The sequence below is a fragment of the Rhopilema esculentum genome, chromosome 5, assembly GCF_057945365.1.
Source record: "Rhopilema esculentum isolate cy_ngs chromosome 5, ASM5794536v1, whole genome shotgun sequence".
In the NCBI taxonomy this organism is placed as follows: Eukaryota; Metazoa; Cnidaria; class Scyphozoa; order Rhizostomeae; family Rhizostomatidae; genus Rhopilema; species Rhopilema esculentum.
In genome coordinates, this window is record NC_142819.1 from 7,204,811 (window position 1) to 7,226,802 (window position 21,992).

The 21,992-nt window shown below is 37.1% G+C and overlaps 1 protein-coding gene across 1 annotated transcript; it reads left to right on the top strand.

Moving 5' to 3' along the window:
- The first annotated feature begins 86 nt into the window (after positions 1–86).
- Positions 87–21,967, top strand: LOC135689888 (uncharacterized). The gene is made up of 17 exons (XM_089108627.1): positions 87–1,159; positions 5,405–5,567; positions 6,613–6,697; positions 6,992–7,065; positions 7,743–7,993; positions 8,577–12,283; positions 13,106–13,282; positions 13,705–14,072; positions 14,648–14,693; positions 15,061–15,225; positions 15,615–15,724; positions 16,210–16,404; positions 16,988–17,087; positions 17,377–17,402; positions 17,933–18,102; positions 18,637–19,220; positions 20,364–21,967. Exons 1-17 carry the CDS (start codon positions 1,035–1,037, stop codon positions 20,504–20,506), a joined length of 6,489 nt encoding a protein of 2,162 aa, XP_088964753.1. The 5' UTR covers positions 87–1,034; the 3' UTR covers positions 20,507–21,967.
- Positions 21,968–21,992: the final 25 nt, after the last annotated feature.

Below are 21,992 nucleotides of genomic sequence, written 5' to 3' on the forward strand. Positions count from 1 at the left end.
GAAAATTATCCCACCTTCCAGCCTGTGATCTGAGAGGTGAGATCCCACTTTTCTATAGAATCCTTTCTGTTTTTTCATTTTGTGTTTATATGGGAAACAAGCCAGGCCAGTAAGTGAGATCCCACTGCATGAGAGGTGGGATCTCAAAGAGGTGGGATTTATTTTTTCCATATAAACACTGTAAAGTGGAATGAAGCTGGAAGATTAGATTAATTGTTTATATAAACGCGAATAGATTTTGTCCAACTTGTCAGCACACATGCTGGAAGGTGGGATAATTTTATCCGTTTACAGCTGGAAGGTGGGAAAGAATCTGAATGTAAATATTCGATGATTTCATCCCACCTGCCAGATTATGGGCTGAGAGGTGGAATAAATTTCCTCATATAAACAGGCCCTTACTTTGCTTACAATATTGAGAGTTTCAACCATTACAACAAGGTTTAATAATTTAAAAAAACAGTTGTTCGAACATAGATTTGTAAAGTTACGAAAGGAGGAGAAAAGGAGTGATATCACTTTACATATGTTGTAAGGGACCTTCAATCAGAGGATAATAATATAAAATTGGATGGAGGCATATCATCAGCAAGATAACCACAAGGAAAATTTTTGGACAATGATTCAATCTTGTTCACCGTAACACGAATACCAAGAAAACTATTTTTACAAATTTATCTCGGTTTCAAAATAGCTTTACGAATACGAGGTACGACGCGGGAGAACCGCAGCATAAACACGCGTTGACCCGGCCTCCATTTTGGAAATAAGCAAAGTTGCTAAAAAAATTTTGATTATCGAAGGTGAAGAATTCAAAAATGAGCAGAGAAGATGGAAATTAAAATCAAGCTGAAAAAAGTCATACATGGAGCAAACAACTCGGAAAGCATCTTTGGTTTTTGTATGATACTGTTGCTGCTAAGATTTTCGCAGTAATTTACATGTGCCGCCTTCTGGAATCGAGAAAGACGCCATATTCATAAATACATATTTTAGTATCCCATTACACAGCCACGAACGAAGGTAAGGAAGCAATGACTGGGAGAAAGGCTAAGCATGCAAAGCTTCCACAGCTGTTTACAAAGGAAAAACCTTTATGCCATGGCCAGCTGAAGTTCTATGTTGGAGCTAAGATCGAGGCCCTTGACTCCAAAAAGTGGTAAGATCTTTTGAATCTCATCCACGACGTTGTTCTTGGACTTTTAGTTCTGTTGAATTCTGGATCAGTTTCTTCCAAGGGTATTGCTTTCAGGAGAGCGTACTTTAAGTCAGTTTAGGGCCGTTTAGTTTTGGGGGTATTTTAATTCCGACTTGTTGGCTTTGCTATATCACTATTATAGCTAACATTTGTTAATTTTTTTATTTTTAGTAAATTTTCACTATCTTTATGAGTTTGAGGAGATTTATCACTTATCTGGCTGGGCTACTTGAAGTTCACTACATTAAAGTTCATTCCTATGAACTGTGCAATGCACATATTTCTGCACGTGAAGAAAGACCTACTAGTTTTTCTCACCACACTCCGGTATGGATTCCATGGCCCAGTATGGATTCCATGGCAGCTGCACTCCCGGTTTTTAAAATGACAGGTGCACTCTTGCACACCCAAAAGATAGAGCATGGTTTGGATATGTTTTTGGATGTGGCTCAAATTATAAAAATTTTTCAAATATGGCAAAGTGACTTTCTAAATTTGTTTGCAACCGAGATTGGAAAAAGTGTATCATTCTAAATCGAGTGATCCACTTGAGATCAGGGCTGCCAAAAAGTTTCAGTTGGCCTGGGGCAAAACTGAAAAAGTAAGCGCATTTTTATGATGACTCCATTCTTCAATATGTGACCCATGATTGCAGCCTTAATGTCTAAAAGTTCTCTTCCAGAAAAACAATTTTAAAGGACTAGAGTCTAAACCTGAACTATCTAGATGTAGCAAAGCTGATTTTTTGTGCATTTTCGTAAAGTGAACTTTTATTATTTAGCAAATCAGAAGGTAGAAATGAGAGGCGTTGTGGCTAGATTGTGGTTAGACCAGGCATTGAGAGATTTCCCAGCAGGCCCCCTACAAGCTTTGGTGGAATAATCCCTCATTTTTATGTAAACTCATGTTAATAGTTATGAACTTAAGACTTGTTAAAAGGTCAACTTATACCAACAGGGCCCTGTAAAAAAGTGTGTGAAATTCGAAGGAATGAAAGTCAAACAGAAGAAGTCAAGCAGATTGTTAATTTAAATATAATATCCTTTCAAGAATACCGTTGAATTAGCCCCTTTGTGGCTTATCAATTAAGGAAATTTTGGTTAGGCCATATTTGTTAGGGCTTGTGCGATAGGATGCTTGTAGAAGCAGGGACAGATGGGCTGGGCCACACAGAATTTTAAGGAGAAATTCATGAGGAGAAATTTGAGAGTTTATGGATGAATCTATAATCATGTGCGCAAGCTTTGCTTATTTGAAACAAAGGCTACCACATAAAATTTATCTGGACCCCAATCAAATAAACAGCTTTTTTCACATTCAGTAAAATCATCTAAGGAAAACTATTCAATTTCTCTCATCGATGATACAAAACGTAACAAGGTACAATCAGAAATTCTGAAATTAAAGCAAAGATTCAGAGATCGCTGTACTTTAGACAGATCAAATACAAGAATTGGTTAATAAAGCTTGCTTTCTCAGATCCCCACTGAGGCCTTTCATAATAATCATAAGACAACACTTGATGTGGCTGTTATAGAGGTTGACATAGACTCCTCTTATATTCACTCTACTGAAAGTCACACTGCTGGCTACAGTCACATATAATTTTATTCCAAACATCAAAAACTGCCGTCTTTAGCCCAGTTTGCAGTCATGCTTTGCTTATAGTGACAACTTTTCATGCAACATTTAGTGTGACTTAAAAAGTCTACTGTAGAAGATTTACAAAAATGATCTGGAGCAACAAATTAGATGCAATAGTGACTGTAACTTGGATTGGATTGGATGTGTCCAACAAAACCAAAGTGCTTCTTGCAAAGATTGGAAAATACGATTCCATTTTTAACTGAATTTGGAACATTTAGAACTTGGGAAGACATAAAATTCATTGCAAGATTCGCTAGAACCAGACAGACAGGCTATCCTGTGTTTCTTCTTTAATAAACATATTCAAATAGTTTGAATTTAGAAGGTATGCAGGGAATTTTCCATTTATCAAAAGATAGCCTTTGTTAAGGTGATTACATAAATCATGCAAAGTTTTCACTATTTTGACCCATATTGGTATCTTTTTGGTTGATTTGGACTAATTTAGCCTGACCCAGAAAGAGCAAATACTTTGGTGATGAAGCTGTTGCAGAACGCCAGAGATGCAGAATCAGATTTTGAGGCCCCTACAGACCAAAAATGAATTTTTTTCAAAATAGTTTTTTTAAATGTCTACATACATCAAATGGATTAGATTAAAGCTGGTAGAAATTGTTTTCAAAGATACAGCCCAACTACTCTTCAATGTTTGAAATTATGTTTGAAATGCTGGTTATAGTTGAATGGAAACAGAAAAAATCAAGGGGACTCATTGGCAGATTGGAATTTAATTGACTGAAAAAGTGTCAAAATCTGTGAAAATTTGTTTTTAATAATTATTGAAGTCCTCTTAACCAGTGCAAAACAACAGTAAAACTCAAATTTGTCAATATTGAAAGAAATTGGCAATAAAATGAGGGATCCAATTTGTGCAATATTGGCATGATCTTATTATTTTTGGTGTAGTTTTCATCATTTTCAGCTGAATATTCAATATTAGAATGTTTCACATCAACAAAAGAGGAAAGTTACGCAACATGTAATCTGCTAGCAGCCTCTGGTCCTTTTTTCATTTTGACAGCAGCCTCTATTCTTTTTTTAGTTGAATTTACTCTTTTTCCTGATCTTCTTTTGTTTTACTTTCTTCTCCAGCGGTTAAAGTTGCAGAATACAGATCAAGGGTCTGCCAATTGAGTCCCTGCCATGACCAAACTTTCACTTAGGTTGAGAATAGAGGCTCTATTTCCTGTAATTACAGGCTTAGCAGGCCTGGCCGTTTGTATTTTTATAGGTGAGCTGTGAATCGCTCCCCTCATTTGCTGAGGCGAGCTAAATCAGTAACACATAGAATGTACTTTAAAGACAATCAACAGATGACTTAATAAGCCCCTTTAGTATCTGTCGGTTGCCTTAATGTAATTGCCTCAGTCAGGAGTGTTATGTTTTACTTCTTTCAATTTGTATTTGCTTTAACCGTGACTTAGGCACCCCCTTTACTTGAAGTATTTGAAAGAACAGACTCTCTCCGTTTTATGTAAAGCTGGCACAACACAAAAACAACAATTCTCTTGCAAAACAATCTTTTTGTTGCACAGAATTTGAAAATGGCTTTAAAAAACAAATTTTGAAACAAACTTAATTATACGTCTAGCACTCTTCAGAGAATAAAACGTCAGAACATAGAAGGAAAACTCTACGCTAAAATACCCAGTTTTGGATCGAAATAGGCCATCAGAAAACGCGAGGACATGACTGTCGAGGTTTTCCAATAAGTGCCCCTTTCCTATTGAAAATGTTACCAATTGCTACATAGATGGAACGATGATCAGGCTGTGCCAATAATGCGAAACATGTCGCCGTTATAGTTTTTCACCCAATCTGGGTTTTTCAGTAAATGCTGCTCGATAGTGGAATTCCATGTTTTGGTTGTCGTTTTTTATCTGCAAGACAGTACCCTGTTCTCTTTGAGGGATAGTTTTGTTTCTATTGCTGGAAGGGACCTGCTGTCTTATTATATCCCCAATCTACAATTCCTACCCATTTCTTCGACTTTCCTTCCAAAATATTCCTGTTTTCTTAAGATTGAAAGGTTCTAATCGCTACAAACGTACCTTTCGGTTAACTATCCTTTTCCAAATAGATGGAAGTTTATGCCTATCAATCATAACAAAAACCGCCCAACAAGCAAAAAGTTCATTGCAAAAAATGCAGTGACGGGAGAAATCGCTGTTACAAAAATAAGCCGATTAACCCGTTTTCAGGGTTCTCTGAATAGAAAAAGGGCAAATGAATGGAAATTTTAGGGGAGCGATTCTCCCTTCATGTTCTGTTTAGGAGAGCAATTCATAGCTCGCCTCAGGTTGCGAGGGGAGCATGGAGGCGAGCGCGAGCTATCGCTCGCCTCAAACGGCCAGGCCTGCTTAGGAATCACAAGGTGTGGTCTCAGCAAAAGGAAGGACCAGTAACACTACTTGATCAGCTCTAAAACCTACTTTTGGAAGCTAGGTAGTAACAGAAAAAGAGGTTTTGAGCAATGGCTGTTAGGACATGGCACTTGAATAGTAAGGTATATATGCTAGCTATGCATATGATTGACATCTCTATGTTTGATTTTTATAGGTATCAGGCAAGAATAGTCAACATCAATACTTTGAATTTGAAGGTGCTTGTGCATTTTGAGGGTTGGAATTCAAGGCATGATAAATGGTTGGAGCACACAAGTGAATCTTTGCGACCACTTTTATCGGGAGACCAGAAACATCAGGAAGGCTACAAACGAAAGGTAGGGTTTCTTAGTAGTACTTTGAATTGGATTTGACGTAGCCAGAGAAAAAATAAATATTATGTTTTGTTAAGAAAATGCATGTAACATCTACAATGATTTATTACATAACTACCTCATATTTGGGAATCGAAGCTAATGAGGGAGGAAAAGTTGGGTGGTAGTTGATATTTAATTGATTCCTTATGCTTAGCAATCAGTAGGGCTAATTATAAATATTTTGTGCCTGCAAGCGGAAAGCATATTAGTAAAAAATGGTGCCTGCATGTGAAAGGGGGCAATCGCTGGTGTACTGTTACACTAACCTATGTTTATCAAAAGCAAAAGCAAATACCATATCAGATAATGAACTACAACTGCATGCAAATCTTAATAGATTGCAATACAATTGCTGAGAGCGATATATCAAATAATGTGTACAATAGAAAAGAAATGAAAAGATTCAGTTTTTATCTATTGGTAGTTTGGGTTGTCAAGCAATCCTATTGGTATTGTCATTTTCATCTAATAAAGAAATTTTCATTAACAAAAGGGTTACTGATATCCTAAATGCTTCACATGAAACAAAGTAGGCTATTTGTTCTATTTGCAACATCTTATTCAAGGCTGGTGATTTGAGGACTTTTTTTCATTTCTTTAACAGGAGTTCTAAGAATTGAAGAAAAAAATTAATTATTATCTGCAAATAACATGATGTGCTTAGTAGTCCAGTGATCAGCAGAGTATCATATAAAACTCTTCTAAACCCTACTTTTTCCCTTATTTGATTCCTATTCAAGACATTTCAATGAAAGTGAATTTATATTCTGAAAATGATCCACAGAGTTCCATTTTTAATATTTTTTGTTGGTGGTATACCTCATGACTTTTTCAATAAAACATGTTGCAGTGGATAAAAAAGGTTGACAAACTATGTATCAATAATCAAATATACAATGTCCTGTAAATCTGTCAATTTTAGGAAGGTATATGATAATCTTAGGATAAAATGATCTACAAAAAATGTACTTGTCCCAATTTTTATTTATCTGCTTCTCAATTCTAGGAGCTTCAGCCTGGGGACAAAGTTCTGGCAAGATGGAGTGACTCCAAGTATTATCCTGCCAAGATCAATGCTTCTGTTAACGAAAGTATGAGATGTTATACATATCTAAACGATTGAATTGGTTCAGGTGGTACTGGGGGAAACTTCTTCCCACAACTTTTATACCACTGTGAAACACTGATAAAATTCGAATTAAAGTTGGGGTATTTTAGTTACATTTGTCAAAGACACAGATATGGTTTTTTTCTGAAAAACAGTCTGATGCCAGCAAAACGCGACAATAGTAAACATTTTGCCTTGAATAAAATCTCAAAATCATCATGCTCTGTTCCTTCACAACAAATTGCAAGTATTATGATATTATCATCTTCTATTTTAGAAATATATGAAGTAATATTTTATGATGGATTCAAGAAGAGACTTAACAAGAACTGTATCCGGCCAGACCCAAAGGTTAGAGCAATTTTGTTTAAGAGATATTTCTGCATCCATCAAGCATCATTTATTTAATGTGCCGGTATATATCTTCCTTTGTTTCCTTATTTTATTTACTATGTATTTTTCACATTGCCAGTTCATCTGTAGTATCAATATTCATTTCTTTCATTCTTGAATCCTCCCTTGGAAAAAAAGTTAAATTAGTCCTTTTTAAGATCTTAAGCTCTTTGAAGCCACTTCTTTATTCAGTAACTTTGCTCCTGGTGCATAGTACTGTTTGAACCTCACAGCATTAAAAACAATTTGTATCAGATAAGAGGACAGTAAGTTCTATGTATGTTGAAACCACAAAAGAAGTATGAAGATACAGCCCAATGGGTAAGCAAAATTTCCCCTCACGTCTTTGCTCCTTCTATCCTAGATTTCCTCTAGATATTTTATCTTTCTACCCAGCCCCCCAAAAGATGGAAGATAGTTCACAGAAAAAAATCCGTTCGCTATTTGAAGACAATCACATCATGACCTCACAGTTCATTTAATAATTAGGACTGTTGCTGTGCTCAGATTTTCCAGCTTATGATCGAGGAAACCTCTTTTAGCTGTCCCTGAATTTCTTTCTCTAAGAAACACAGTGAAAATAGGATAACATAATATGAGTTTATGAAGAAGTACTTTTTTGTCATTTTATTCAGAGAACATTTGAGGCTTTTGAAGCCAAGTTCAAAGAAAACCCAGCTAGTGGAATGCCACGTGATGTGCCTGTTCCTGGAACTTCAGCAAGTGTTTCTCCTCCTTCAAGCAAAATCAACAGAACTAAAAGGCGGCACGCGGAACCTAGCACAATGGCTGATTTTGTGACTATAATACCAAAGAAGAGATTTAAACATCGCTTTTCAGGAACACCCAGCGATTCGGATGAATTTTCAGGACATAATGATCACTGGTATGATTTAAAACTCAATATGCATCACATTTGTATTAAAATCATTTCATTCCATCCAACATCTTTGTGCTGCTCTCTAGAACTTTCCATGCAAGTAAATTGCCATGTTTGTTTAAGTTGTCCTTTGCTCATACCATAGTTTGCACGGTTTATATGTAAAATTCTGTTGTTAAGTTTTTTCTTCGTTGAGCTTGAAACATCGATCTCCTTGTGTTACCTACATTATTATGGGCTATATCTCGTTGATTTAAATTTTCTCAAGGATAATGTTTTACGTAAATCTGAATTCATTTTTAAGAAGTGGTTTCTGAAATCTGTATAAAGGGAAAAGCGTAGATTAAGTTTTATAATAAGTGTCAGTAGTTCTGCCAATCTGCTTTTCTACTTACAATAAACATTTACAAGTCCTTTTACGAACCATGAGCCTGTTTTATAACCTATATTCTTTTCATTTTGGCGTTGACGTCAATATTTAAACCCTAAGTTACTCTGCCTAGTTATTTTAGATGCAGTCAGATTTAGCGGTTAACTATGGCGGCAGACTTGTATGTGATTTTGATTTTGTTTCTTTGATTTTGTAAAGGGAAAACAGGAGTAAAGAGAGTCATCCACAAAATCAAGAGCCAAGTACGTCATCACCAATGAAAATATCGACAAAGAATCGGTTGAAACAAAAAGGCCCAGAATCTTCTGTTTCTGCTAATAACGCTGATACGCCTTCTGCTGATTCATCTTATCAGGAAGCCCCCATTGATGACTTAGGCGATCAAATGTGCTGGTCGTCTCCATCTGAGAGCTCTGTTTCACCTATACGACAGAGATTTGCTGGACTGACAGAGTACAACAAGAAGACTTTAAAGAAGAAGAAAAAGCTCGGAGGAAATTTTCTTAAAATAAAATTACCTCTTGACGTACCACGAAAGAAGAAACGTGGACGAAAAAAAAAAGTAGTTAGTTCCATAGAAAAAGGAGATGCTCAGATCGATCATCAACAAAAAAGTAAAGAATTTAAAAAGAAAATAAATGTAAGCTCTAATTCTAAAGTAGGTTTTACAGGCGAAGAGAGCGTGCCAAACGATGAGCAGTCTAGAAAAGAGGAATGTAATGAGGCCTTCATTGTTGCACTGAATGCGAATGAAGACCAGGGGAAAATTGCTGAGAAAGAGCACAGAATTGCAGAGTTGAATGAAAGACCGACTGATGGAGCTGTAGATGGGACAGGAAATAAACCGATTTTGAAGCAAAAGCGTCCGAGAGGTCGCCCAAAAATGAGTAAAAATAGAAGGAAGTCTGAGCCAGCCTCGGCATTTGATAGCCAAACACGTTTACCCAGGCGAGAACGAAAGCTTACTGAGAAGGGACTAGAACTACTGCAAAGTATTGGCAGCAAGAGAGGCGTTGATGGTTTGCTGAAAGAGTCATACATACACGCTGAAGCTGAACAACAACCTATGATGTCTAGCAGCCAAGGAGACAGTCATACTCAAGTTCATGAAAGCAACAAGATGACAATTGATGACTCAAATCCGAAAGAAGCTACAAGTTTAATGGTGCGAATCAGTCCGTTCAAAGTAAATCGTTTTCCATCTGAGAACAAAAAGAGAATTGACGCCTCTGGGCATTTAAGCCAGGAGCCAAGTGTAGTTGGCAATGCCAAAAGGAAGCTTGTGATCAGTCCAACGAAGACAAAACCTTTTGATGCTGCGGAAGATGTCGTAATAAAGTCGAAGGAAAAGTCTGTAGAGGAAATGGAAGAACCCGAAGATCATGTCAGGGATAAGACGATAATAGGGAAAGTTACAGGCTTAGAATCGTCTTCTGAAAGCATTGTGAAGGAAAAGAGCAGTTTGGGAAGGGAGTCTACCGAGGCAAAGTCTGACGTAAGTGAAAAGGCAGACACGTGCAAAGATGATGATGTTGATGAACAATATTCAGATACCTATTCGGAAGGAAGTGGAAACTTGGTCATAGATGTTGATGATGAACTTACTGCAAAGGCGTTGGCAGACAAAGACGAGCCTTCGTTGGCGACGGAAAAACAAAATGAGGAACAGGATGGTAGCACTGCCTGCCAGACGAACGCAGGTGCGAAGCCAAGAACATTTCCTAGGCTTAAATATACTCTATCGCACGAAGAAAGAAAGGGTAACAGGCTGGCAAAGCGTAAAAAGATTAGATCGAAGCTCAAATCAAGAATAGAAAAAAGAATAGAAACAGCGAAGAAGGCAATTGAGAAGGAGCAGAAATTGCCCTCAACTGCCAGCCCACTCGAGTCATTGACTAGAATGGTCTCAGAGAGAGCAGACTCCATTGGGTTCCCTTCTCAACCAGATGACACAGCTGTGGAAGAAGCAGTAAAAACTGGCATCCAGTCAGAAGAAGGCATGCTTGAAGGTAAGCCTACGAAAAGTTTGAAGCAGCAAAGAGGACCATATAAATCTAGGCTAAAGATGGAAGGCAGCTTTCTTAGTATGGTGCATCAAGATAGGCCCTCGCAAGTAGAGCGACCTGTCTGCAGTAAGCTTGCGAAAGAAAAACTTCCTCGTGGACGCCCTCGAAGTCGAAATTTGAATAGACCAGAGGCAGGCTGTACTGATGGCAGTATTAAGAATGAAGAAACTAGAAATACACCAGGGGAATCTAAGGAACTCCTAAAGGAGCCTCTAGATTTCTCTGCATCTACTTCTGAACGCCACGACACAAGCAGTTCCAACCAACTACAAACGAATTTAACAACTCAAGGTTTAATGCCAGTCCAGCAGGAAGTCTTCCAGGTACCTGGTTATGGTCCACAACATTTTATACCATACACAGTGCCACAAGGAAACTTTGTTGGCCCACCACCAAGGCACCTACCGCCAGGGCATGTTCAACCAAGGCACATTTTGCCTTTTCAAGGTCCAAACACACAGCTGCCACCACCTCACGGCATACCAGTGATGAAATCTGAGCCGCTTGGGTTTGAGATGATGAGAGGGGCTCAAGGCATGGTTCCCTATAGAGGTATGATAGGGCTAACAGAAATGCGAACTCCACCTCCAGAGTATGGAGTTTTGAACCCGTTACAGCCTGTGATGAACCCTCATTTCACTACAGGACCCGTTGCATTTGGCTATTCTACAGAGTGTATTAGATTCCAGGAACCAGGAATGCAGAATGCAGGGCCATATAAAGGCGAGGTCAAGGAATGTCCTTGCCAACAATGTCGTAATTTCACTAGCCGTCCAATGGACGTACGTATGGATAAACAAAGAAAAAGCGGTGATGCCGTTAGCCCTGTTATTTCGAAACAGTCGCCAGCACCAGAATACGTTGAAAATGTAAACAGGGAATCGCCAATGACATCTGAACAAAGCAAGGGGGTGGAACAGGACAAGGAGCCTATTATAACTGGTGTCTATTCTCTCAGAGACAGTAATGCTGTCAATGCAATCCAGTCTAAAGCAAGTAATAGCGAATTGGCTGAGAAGGATATATCGCAATCAGAAGAAACGAATGATGAGTTAGCTAGGTCTACTCCCGAGACTAAGGAATCTTTTATAGATTTGAACCAGACCGTTGCACGTAAAGATGATATAACTGATGTGGAAACCGAATCAAAGGATGCTGGGAAATCCAGTGAAGGCACCCAGGTAACTCCAAAGCCAAAAGAATTTGAATCAAAGAAAAAGCGTCTTGACTTTATTACGGGTAAACTAAGTGCTCAGAAGCAAAATGTTAAGGCTAGGACACAAGATTCAGCTGAGAAAACAAATGATCTGCCAGGCACCGATACAAATATAGCTGAAGCTGAAGCCTCAGGTATTAATAGAACTCAAGAAACGGACGATGCAGCTAGCTCAGTTAATGATAAACACTTAGCTGGTCAAACACCGCCAGACTATGCAATGAAACAAACTCAGTTGGTATTTAATGCGACACCGGAGCCTCGTGGCTCGGCCGCAAACACGGTAGGGCCTACAATATCCCAAGATGGGCATATGATTGCTACTTTTCCTTATCAAACCATTACTATGGACCCAAGGATGAGTTTTCAAACTCCCGAGTTCGCTCCGCACATGCAGCCCATTTACAACCAGCCAGGTTTGCCTCACAGTGGTTACCAGCCTCATTTACGCCCAATGCCGTATGTAAACTATCCCAGATTCCCTAGTGCGCCTCCGTTCCCTTACGGACCACCGAGATACATTGCAGCCCCTGGTTACTACATCCCAAGAGAGACTCTACAGAATGTGACGTCGCATTACCCGCCACCGTATGGGAGCTTCCCTGTGTCGTCAGCAAACCAGCGTAAGTAGATGCCTATTATTGATTTATTTAAGATTTGGGAATCTCTGGCATGAAAGCTCGTAAAAACTGAAAACTCACCAACAGTTTGCATTACTTTATCATTCTGTTGAAACTTTTCTGCAGTTTAATCGTTATGTTTGATTGCTGCCCATTTTTGTATGCTTTAGTCGGTAGTCTTAACCTTTATGACCCTGCAGACTAAAAAGGGCCTAAAGATCTTCCTTAACCTACCTATAGATTTGCCAATTTGTAAAAAGGCTCGGATAGTAATCACTTGGTGCCAACTGTCCTAATTATCATATACAACCTGTTTTGAAAAAGATTCGGATTTATGTCAATTGTATAAAAGAATAAGAAAGACTGGTTTTAGCGATTGTGGATAGCTTTCTTAGAAGATTTTGATGGTTTTGATAGAAGAAAAATGAAATATTCTACGTAAAAAGGTTGGTGTTAAGCCAGTCTTCTTGACACAATGGCCCACTACTTAAATTATTGAACAACTTTGTATGTCCAGAAGCGGTCACTGAAGTGCTATTCAAGGCCATTGCTTTTCTTAAACCAACCTGGTGACCTGGTTTTCTTAAAGCTATGGTGTGGGATTTCAACCGAAGTAAAATAGATGCTTCCAATCAATGTTCGTCAATAGATTCACTGTTCAGAAACTCAGATTGTTAAAAGACTACACTTGCTTAAGTTAATACTGCGCAACTAACCTTTAGATGGTATACAGGCAATTTAGCTCCTTCCTCTCCAGGCAGTTGAACCCCTTCACCTCTAGGCAATTTAACCCCGGCTAATTGGCTGTTTGGTTTTTATTAAAAGGATTCCCAGTGATGGGTCCAGGTGAAAGACTGCCAGCAGTTGTGTGCAAGACTCCCAATTGCAGCTGCCCACTTCCGCATGCAGCACCACCGATACAGATAGCACCTAAATCAGCTAGAATGTCGCCTTCGAGAGGGCAAAGTCTTGATCAAGGGATGGATCCGACTAAACCCGAAAGTAAGTAATGTAAATGTTTGTTGAGCATTGTCCCTTTTCAGCTAGTATGTCCAAAGTAAATAATTCTTTTGAACGGAAATTAGTACTTCTACGTACTACTAGCTTGTGAATTGTATAATAAAAAAGTTATATTTCGCCTGCTGCATCAGTAGTGCCGTATCTTTGCCTACATGCATGGGGTTGATGAGCGGTGGATCGAGAGTTGGTTAGGAGAGGATTGGGTATGGGTTGGGGTTGGTTTAGGACTTGATTGGTAATACTGATTGGTAAAGGCTAGTAGTAGGACGGATTTGAGCCTTGTGAAAGGTTTTTTACCGAAGACATCCTTGAAGTCAATATTTCCCCTATATGACCTACCTTAACCCCGTCAGTCAGATGTGCCCAGTTTAGTAAAGTAACACTAACACCCAGTTTTATCTTAGCCCTACAGACGCCTACAGTAAACCAGAGTGTCCCTACATCTCCTCAGAGAAGTCAGAAAAAGAAAGATACATTAATGATGGGTGATCCCAGAAGACTCACTTTGCCGTTACAGAGAACAAAGAAACTTGGCGTTAAGCATGATAAAGGAAAGGAGTCTGCTGTTCATAGCAATCCAAATGAAGATCAGAGATCAAATAATGAGGAAGAAGACGAGGAGCATCTGAGTGCCTCTGGTGGTGCTGGGATAAACGATGAAGACTCGAATGATTTTGGAGAAGCAGATGAAGAGGGGAAGGAGAATAGTCCATTTGACCAACCAGCGAATGGGGATAATTTGAATAGCAGAAATAGCAATGAGAATTTGAAGGTATGTATGGTTTCTTGGTTACATTCTGCATGCGAAGTTTGTACTGTCAACTAGATAAAGTTTAAAGGAGTGTGTATTGATCGTATCTGTTTGTTATTTCTTGTGGCAAAGTTATAAGTATAGGAAAAAACGGTAGAAAACTTTTTGAAGTGGAGAACCGAGAAATTTGTTAAAACTCTTACTTTTTTCATGAATGGATGGAAAATAGTATATGAAATGAAAGCTCCGGAAGATGTTTTAACAATTATGATGAAATTCATTTATACCCGAAGGTAAGCCCCCTGGCGCATTTGGTAGTAGAATGACGTTGATGTTGATAGTTTGCGATTATATATTATAATTAAAGAACAGTTAATGCAGCTTTATAAGCTTCGCATTGATTTCGAGTCTTGGAATTCAAGCATATGATTTTGCAACTGATAGAAAGATGGATGCATTCGTCATAAACATTCGTCTTGAATTTAGAGTGGTTTTGTTAGAAATGAATTGTTATGAACTGTCTTTACGAGTTTCGAATGTGTGCAGGGGGCTGGCTGAGTTGAAACGTGAAAATATTTTCACTTTTTTCTCTCTAGGCTTCATCTAAGAAGGTCGAAAAGTCTCTTCATGGAAAGGGAAAAGGTGTGCTTATAAAAATTTGTTTCTTTTAATATATTTGGGTAGTGTTTTGTTTACCTTCAGGAGGCCAATTGGCTCAGATATTTTTTCATGTCAGCTTTAGTTGCTATAAACTAAATTATTTTGATCGACTGATATTAAACTTGGCTGTAGGGTCTGATTATAACGGTCATAAACGTTTGAAAGTAGAGTTAGACAGGGCATACTCATACAGATGCCTGTTTATTATTCAAGATTGAAGTGTTATTGTCTTATTCTACTGATTTCTCTACAGATTGAAAGCTATTGATAAGGTGTTCCTAACGGAATTTATTTATTGCCAGATATATTACTATTAATCTAAGATTATTTTTTTGCCCTTTGTCATCAGTCCTTGCACCGAAAGAATTTACAGTCGAGTTGGACTTGAACGAGTTCCGATGTCAACATACGGGCTGCAGCAAATCATTTAGGAAAGCGTCAAGTCGTGATTATCATCAAAAGTACTTCCACACGCCTCGTGTACCTCAAAAGAAGAGGAAGCTATCATCTTGCTGTGAGTATTGTATTTACAACTCATATTGTGAGGAAAAACGGGTGGGGAGAAACGGGTGTTTTGTGTGAAACCTATATTATTGTAATTAACCTTGCCAGAAAAAACGCACTTTCAGTTTTACTGAGAACTGCGTTATACTTATTGAGAACTGTACTATACTATAGTTATGAAGTAAAAATATATGGTGTAATGATGTAATGTGGTGAAAATTAAACAAGAAGCATGTAATATAACATGTAACAAAAAAATTCAATTTTGTGTCATTGTATGCTGAAAAATTACTTTAGACGTTAGCCTTTTTTTGATTCAGGTTTTTGCATTTTTACTTCAACGGAACCGTTTTATTCAACATTTCCGTTGATAGAATTTTTTATTGCTTCGTTTGTCAGTGCCTTCTCCAATCTCAAGTGACGCTCTCCTATCTCCTGGTGGCTCATTTTTGCATTCAAAATCGTATAGAAACCTTTCTTCAAACGATGGGGATTTGAAGACTCCTGAGGTAATTTAGCTGCGAAATTGCAGCATGTACATGGTGCCTTTACTTATCTTGTTCATATTGATTCTGAAGCTGTTACCAGAAAGGTCTGTTATTCGCCCCTATTTTATTAGGCCATAAAGCACCAAAATCTTTGTACTGCAATCACTGCAAATGTTCCTAGCTGTTCTGTTTGGAAGTATTATGCTATCATTCTTTGAAATTAGTTAAATTCTCAGTGTTTTGAAAATCATCAAGATTTTTGTAGCCTTTATTTCCAGTGCAGTTTCCTGAAAATATTGTAGTACGTCAGTGTAGTATGGTATATTCAAATGTACTTTTGTAAGCTTGAGAAGAAATATGATTTTTTGCAATAACTGAGCGATAGATTGATGTTGAAATGCCCCTGACGTACAGCTACCAATATTAAAAAGGGAAAGTAACTACAACAAAAAAGCTTTTTTCATTTAAAGAAGTATTATTATAAAGCTATCTTCTTTTTTGCATAGGACATGGCAAGTGTCAGAAGTGGTTATGCCAGCTCTGTAATGACTGATGAGAATTTATCAGACAGAGAGAAACATGATGATATGAGCGATGAGGATAGTGACGAAAGTGATTCTGACACAGATGGCTCTGCTTGTGTTGATGACATCATCAAATGTAAATGTGGAGACCTTGAAGAGCAGGGATTTATGATACAGGCAAGGCCCCATTTGCTCATTTTCATTAACTTTTCTTTTACATTATTATGAAACATTCTATTTGTTGTATAGTGCAGGACGGTTCTAAGTTGCCAACCGACCACTATGCAGCATTGACCACTTTAAGACAGATGGGTAAACAATATTTTTCATTGATTATAAAACATAAATAAAAACCCTATAGTAGTACCCAGCTAGCCCCCCTCCCCCTCCCCCTTTCCCTCCCTCTCCTTCCTGGCATGTTGTTCGCTTAGGAAACGCTTTTAGGCTTGAGATTTAGCCAAGTTGTGAACATTTTTTTCTTGTTTATATGGGAGCACGAAGTGATAAGAATGTCAAATTTTTAAGAGAGTCACGACTTGGCTTCTCAGGCTTCTTTAGTAGAGAACACATTTTGCTGGTTCTTTCTGTTACCAAGGACATGCTGAATTTGACGCAAAATCTTACAGTGGCAATGTCAGAAAAGATTCACTGGCAAGCCCATTGATATGTGATGTGTAGTCATTTTTCAACGAAATCGTATTCACGATATTTACATTACTAGTAGTATGTATCAATAAATCGCCTTTTTCATTATACACAGTGTGAGCAATGTTTTACTTGGCAACATGGAGATTGTGTCAATTTATCCATACAAACCGTTCCAAAGAAATACCTCTGCTATATTTGCACAAATCCAGAAGGTAAAACTATTCTTAAATTCTTCATTTTTCATTTTCACAATCTTCACTGCTCAAATGCTCTTCCTTCGCTGCAGAATTTGCAACAGATCTGAGGTATCTGAATATCTAATTTCTCCTAAAAATTTGGATTTTTAGTTAAACCTTTTTTATTTCGATTGACAACGTCGTGTGTGTGAATTGATTAAAATGATACCTTAAGTTGTTCATGTTTCCAGCTGATTTGCAATTTCAATCGATTTGCGGCTGTCGTTTCTTGTGATTTTGATAGCCCTTTTTTAATTGTTTTTAGGCCTACGAAGTTGTTATAAATATAAGGTGAGCCATTACATTTTTCAATACACGTAACACTTTAATTATGATATTTATGATATTCAATAGTGACCTAAATGAGCTTGTTTGTCGCATAACTTACCAGTTTTTGCCAAATATCGGTGTGTTCCTTTAGCGTATTGCTTTCAAATATCATTGCAGACGATGAAAAATTGTCCTTTATAACATCGATTACTAAAACATCTGCGAACCACGTTAAATTGTACTCTTTAATTTAACTTTTTTTGCACACGTTTTGTTTCATTTCATTCGGTAAACTGCTATTTCATTGAGGCATTTATCATTTTGATGCCAAAGACGTTTTTCAATTCCAATGGTAATGCTTTTGCCTTATGGGAACTGTTGCTGAAATATTACTGGATCAGAAATACCTTCAAATTGCACTCAATAACATAACAGCTTGATAATTAAGAAGGAAATACACTTTTGATGCATAACTTCCATGTTTATAATATTTAGCTTCCATGTTATAGAGATTTAGCTTAGTCACAATAATCTTCTCACACTTTCTTCAGAACAATTTTGACTGGTTCAAGAAAGGTACGCTGCCATCTTTGATTGAAACTGAGGACAAGAATCAAGAGAGAATTGCGAATATTATGCAGGCCAGTCACGCGTTGATGGAAGATGTGGCAAACATTTTTGACGTCATTAATGGGATCAAGAAAAAGCTTACTCTATTAGAGTACGTATTTCAGTTTATTTATTATAAATGAATTGTAGCGAATGGGTATTTGAAAACATTTGACAAGCTTTATTTAGCTTGTCAAATCAAACGAAACATTGTTTAAACCAAAGGATCAAGTAAATTCTCTTCTAGTGAAAACGTCTTTAGTTAGTACTTTTATGATGTACACTCTTAGGGAAGGGGTGCTATCTTCTTTGCTTTCCAGTGAAAAATTGTGCGGCATTCCGCAGCATTTCACAGAATTTTAACGAAATGGGTTTTGGTTATTCTTTACGCGTACACAGCAAATCACGTGATAGTTTTCCATCAGAATAACTTTTTAGTGAGAACACTATAGATAGCGCAGTGGCCATGTATGCTACCCAAGGTATTTTCATTGCAATGTCCTGTTTTACTTCTGGTACTCATTGACACACTTGTCTGTTTCTAAGAGGAGCGTGTGCTTCGATTATTTCAAGCACTTGACAGTTTGCTATGAAGCATAAATGAAGTAGTTTAGGAATTACTGAAACGATTTTGCTTATGTTTTAGTAAACCATCTGACCAATCTCTACTGCGATTTTGGAGAAAATATGAGGAAAAAGCTAACAAGAATGAAGATATTAAAGACCAGAGCGTTGATGAAAACAAGATCGAGTCAAATGAAAGGAAAGAGATTGTAGAAAGTGATAAAAGAATAGAAAGTGATAAAAGAATAGAAAATGGAACATCTGATCTCGATAAATGTGCAAGGGACTCATTTACTGAGAAAGATTCAGTGATTGAAAATGGGAGATCGAATGAAGTCCAAAATGGTGAAGAATTATTAAAAGAAAAGAACTTGAAAAATACAGATAGCGAAATTGATATCAAAGTAAAAGAAAGCCCTGACATTGGTAATGAGCGTATTCAAGATATAAAGGGGGTAGAAAAAGATTGTAAAGATACGTTGAGTTTGGTACCGAAGGATTCAGAATGTGCGCAAATTGCGGAACCAAGGGAGACCACAGAAGAGAAAAAGGACGGAAATGATGAACTTGACATTGTTTATGCAAAATTGAATTTACTTAATCACGTGGATGAAATCGAAGTTCAGCTAAGCAAAAGGATGGACGAAATTGAATCAAATTTAGATAGTGAGTATTGATATTTTTTTATGATGATGATGATGATGATAATGATGATGATGATGATGATGATGATGTTGATGATGATGATGATGATGATGATGTTGATGTAAAATGTTAAAAGTAGAATGATGAAGCGGTGATCTTTTGTTCACGTGTAAGGTTTGAGCTTTCAGGGCCTGGGTCTTACTTAGAAATAATACTGTTTCAGTTTTAGTCAATTTTATTTTCGACCACGAACAACAGTTAATTTACCCATAAATTTCTTACACACAAACTTGGATTGATTTTGATTTTCGTTGCCAATAAATTAGATGGACTTTAGTGAATTTCAACTGTCTCCGATTCCCCGAAGTATAGCACACATATGTAACAATGTAAGGGCTCTTCTTACGAAAGTGGGATGCTCTGATGATCATGGGCTAGGCCGCTTTGAAAAAACACTACGAAACGCAACATAATGCCATGGCAAGGACAAAAATTTCCCAGAAGGGAGTTTCTAACACAGCAGTACGATAAGCGAACATGCGACATAAAAACGCAACAGGATCTATGAGTCCAATTTAAGATAAGAACAATAATATCAACCGAAGAATAAAAGTCCTAAAATGTTACACGTGAACGCAATAGCAACCCAGTTACGTAACTTATCAGCAAGAAGTTTTACCAAGGTGATGCTTGGACGGATTGGCTTTTGACTTTTCGCGTGTTTCTACTTACTTGGTTGAAGCCAATTAGATTTGTCTCGGTTAAGATAAAAGTTTTAGTTTTGCGCAAGTTTATTTTAATCACGAGCTTGAAACCGACAGGTTTTTAAAATTGGCTCTTTCAGAAGAGCTTTTCCAAGCATACCAACAGACAGGAGCCAAAAATATCTTATGGCCAGAGCCTGAGCCCAGTCTTTTTCATGGTTTCTCCGTCTGTGTTGTTGAAGAACAGACTACTGAAAATGGCTTACCTTTCATAATTGATGATGTCAATGTATGTTTATTAATTAAACTTTTAACTTTTCTGTACAGAAATCGGCGAGTCTGTTTTAGTTATATTTTAGTTATCAAAAACATTTATACTGTTGGTTTTTTGTTTACAAAGAAGTGCCACTAAACGTCCAGTGATCGTGATATTGCTTATTTTCCTCATTTTTTCATTTAGTTTTGGAGCAAAACTACAGTCAAGTAGAAGAAGAAGCTGAAGATGGACAAGCCAAATCATCTTTCAAAATTGTATTCCCCGATATGGCATCAATTGCTCGCCATCTCAATATGATAAACCGGCAATTGATTGATGCCAAGTGAGCTACTTTCGTTGAATAGCTAGAATATTCATATAATAATATTGAAAACTAAAAATTCGTTGTCCCTATATGCAAGAAATTGAATTGCTTATATGCAAGGAATCGCTTACATACTAGGTTGTATGAAGACTAAACAGCTGATTGCTTTTACCGGCATTTCAAAATTTGAAGGCAGATGGGAGAGCTGTTAGATTGCTTATACAAATGAAATTGTGTATCATTTTCACTAATGCTAGTTGCGCATAAGGGGCTAGCTTTGTCCTATAAGTTCTGAGTATTGAATATATAAGCAGGGCCGCCGAGAGGGAAAGGGCTAGGAGCAAGAGGGCAACTTACTTCATGGCCTTGAGATCTAGGGGGCCTCGTATCTTGGTACTGCCCCAGGGCCTCTAAAACCTATTGATAAATTTTTGATAAATTAAATCAAAGAAAAAAATGTTTGCATGTTGTTGGAGAACGAATTGTCAGAAATAATCGCAATGTTTTGTTAACTGCTAAAATGTTATGTTTTTGTATTGCTAGATGAATTTCGATATATGACATTGCATTTTAATTCTTTACATGATTGTGCAACCTGCCTTTATTGTTGCTGTTGACAAAATTATTTTAGCATCTCAGATCGCTAATGAGGTAGTGCTGAGAAAATGATTTCAATCTTAGTAAATATCTTTAGTTATGTTGTTGCTCTGATGTTGTGTTGTTTATCCCGTTTGTCTTCCTCCGTTGAATTAGCAATTTTTATTGTGTTAAGAAAATAAAGAGAAGTATAAGTAAAGCAACAGAAATTTGTAACTGACTCAGGTCTCCAATTTACACATCTGAACACCATAGCAATAGCTGTCTGACGTATAGTGAGGATGGGGGTTTTGCAAATGGGAAGGGAATGGGGTTTCACACTCATTGCCAAATTTTTTTAGTATAAATTCCGTTTTTTATATGTTTAGCTCAACGGATTTATTTAAAACACTATGATTATTGATGTTTAAGTAAAATATATATTCTAAGAAGAACCCACTTAAGCATTATGTTAAGATGTTTTAATTGAAATAAAGAAACATAAAACATTTCACGTGCTTTTTTTAATACGTCAGACATTCGTTATCTAAGTTTTATTTCATTTATCTTGCTAAAGATTGATTATTTATGCCCCTTTGTTTTATTTGATCTTCTTTTTCCTTCTCCCTCAATTAATATAATTGAAAGATTGAATATTTTTACCTATTTGTGCGATGTATGCTCAGTCTTAATTTTCCAAAGGAAGCCTTTTCTCGAGGAAACCACTCACGCTGTTATTGATTATTGATTTTTATGCTAACGCCGTATAAAAAAGGCAGAAAAATGGTTCCTTTTTCTAAATTAAGATGAATACCTCTGTACACATATAAGAGATATGTATAGTAAACCCTGTATGTAAATATGTACGGTTGATTATATTTCATTAAAAGATTTTGTTATGTTTTTATTTTACTTGGTTTTATGTTGCTATT

What these genes read in the sequence shown, in the direction of transcription:
- LOC135689888 (XM_089108627.1), top strand. Translation starts at nt 1,035, where the DNA reads ATGACTGGGAGAAAGGCTAAGCATGCAAAGCTTCCACAGCTGTTTACA. An exon ending in TCTTCATGGAAAGGGAAAAG is followed by an intron (nt 14,694 to 15,060) that starts GTGTGCTTATAA and finishes CTTTGTCATCAG; the next exon opens with TCCTTGCACCGAAAGAATTT. An exon ending in AATTGAATCAAATTTAGATA is followed by an intron (nt 19,221 to 20,363) that starts GTGAGTATTGAT and finishes TTTTTCATTTAG; the next exon opens with TTTTGGAGCAAAACTACAGT.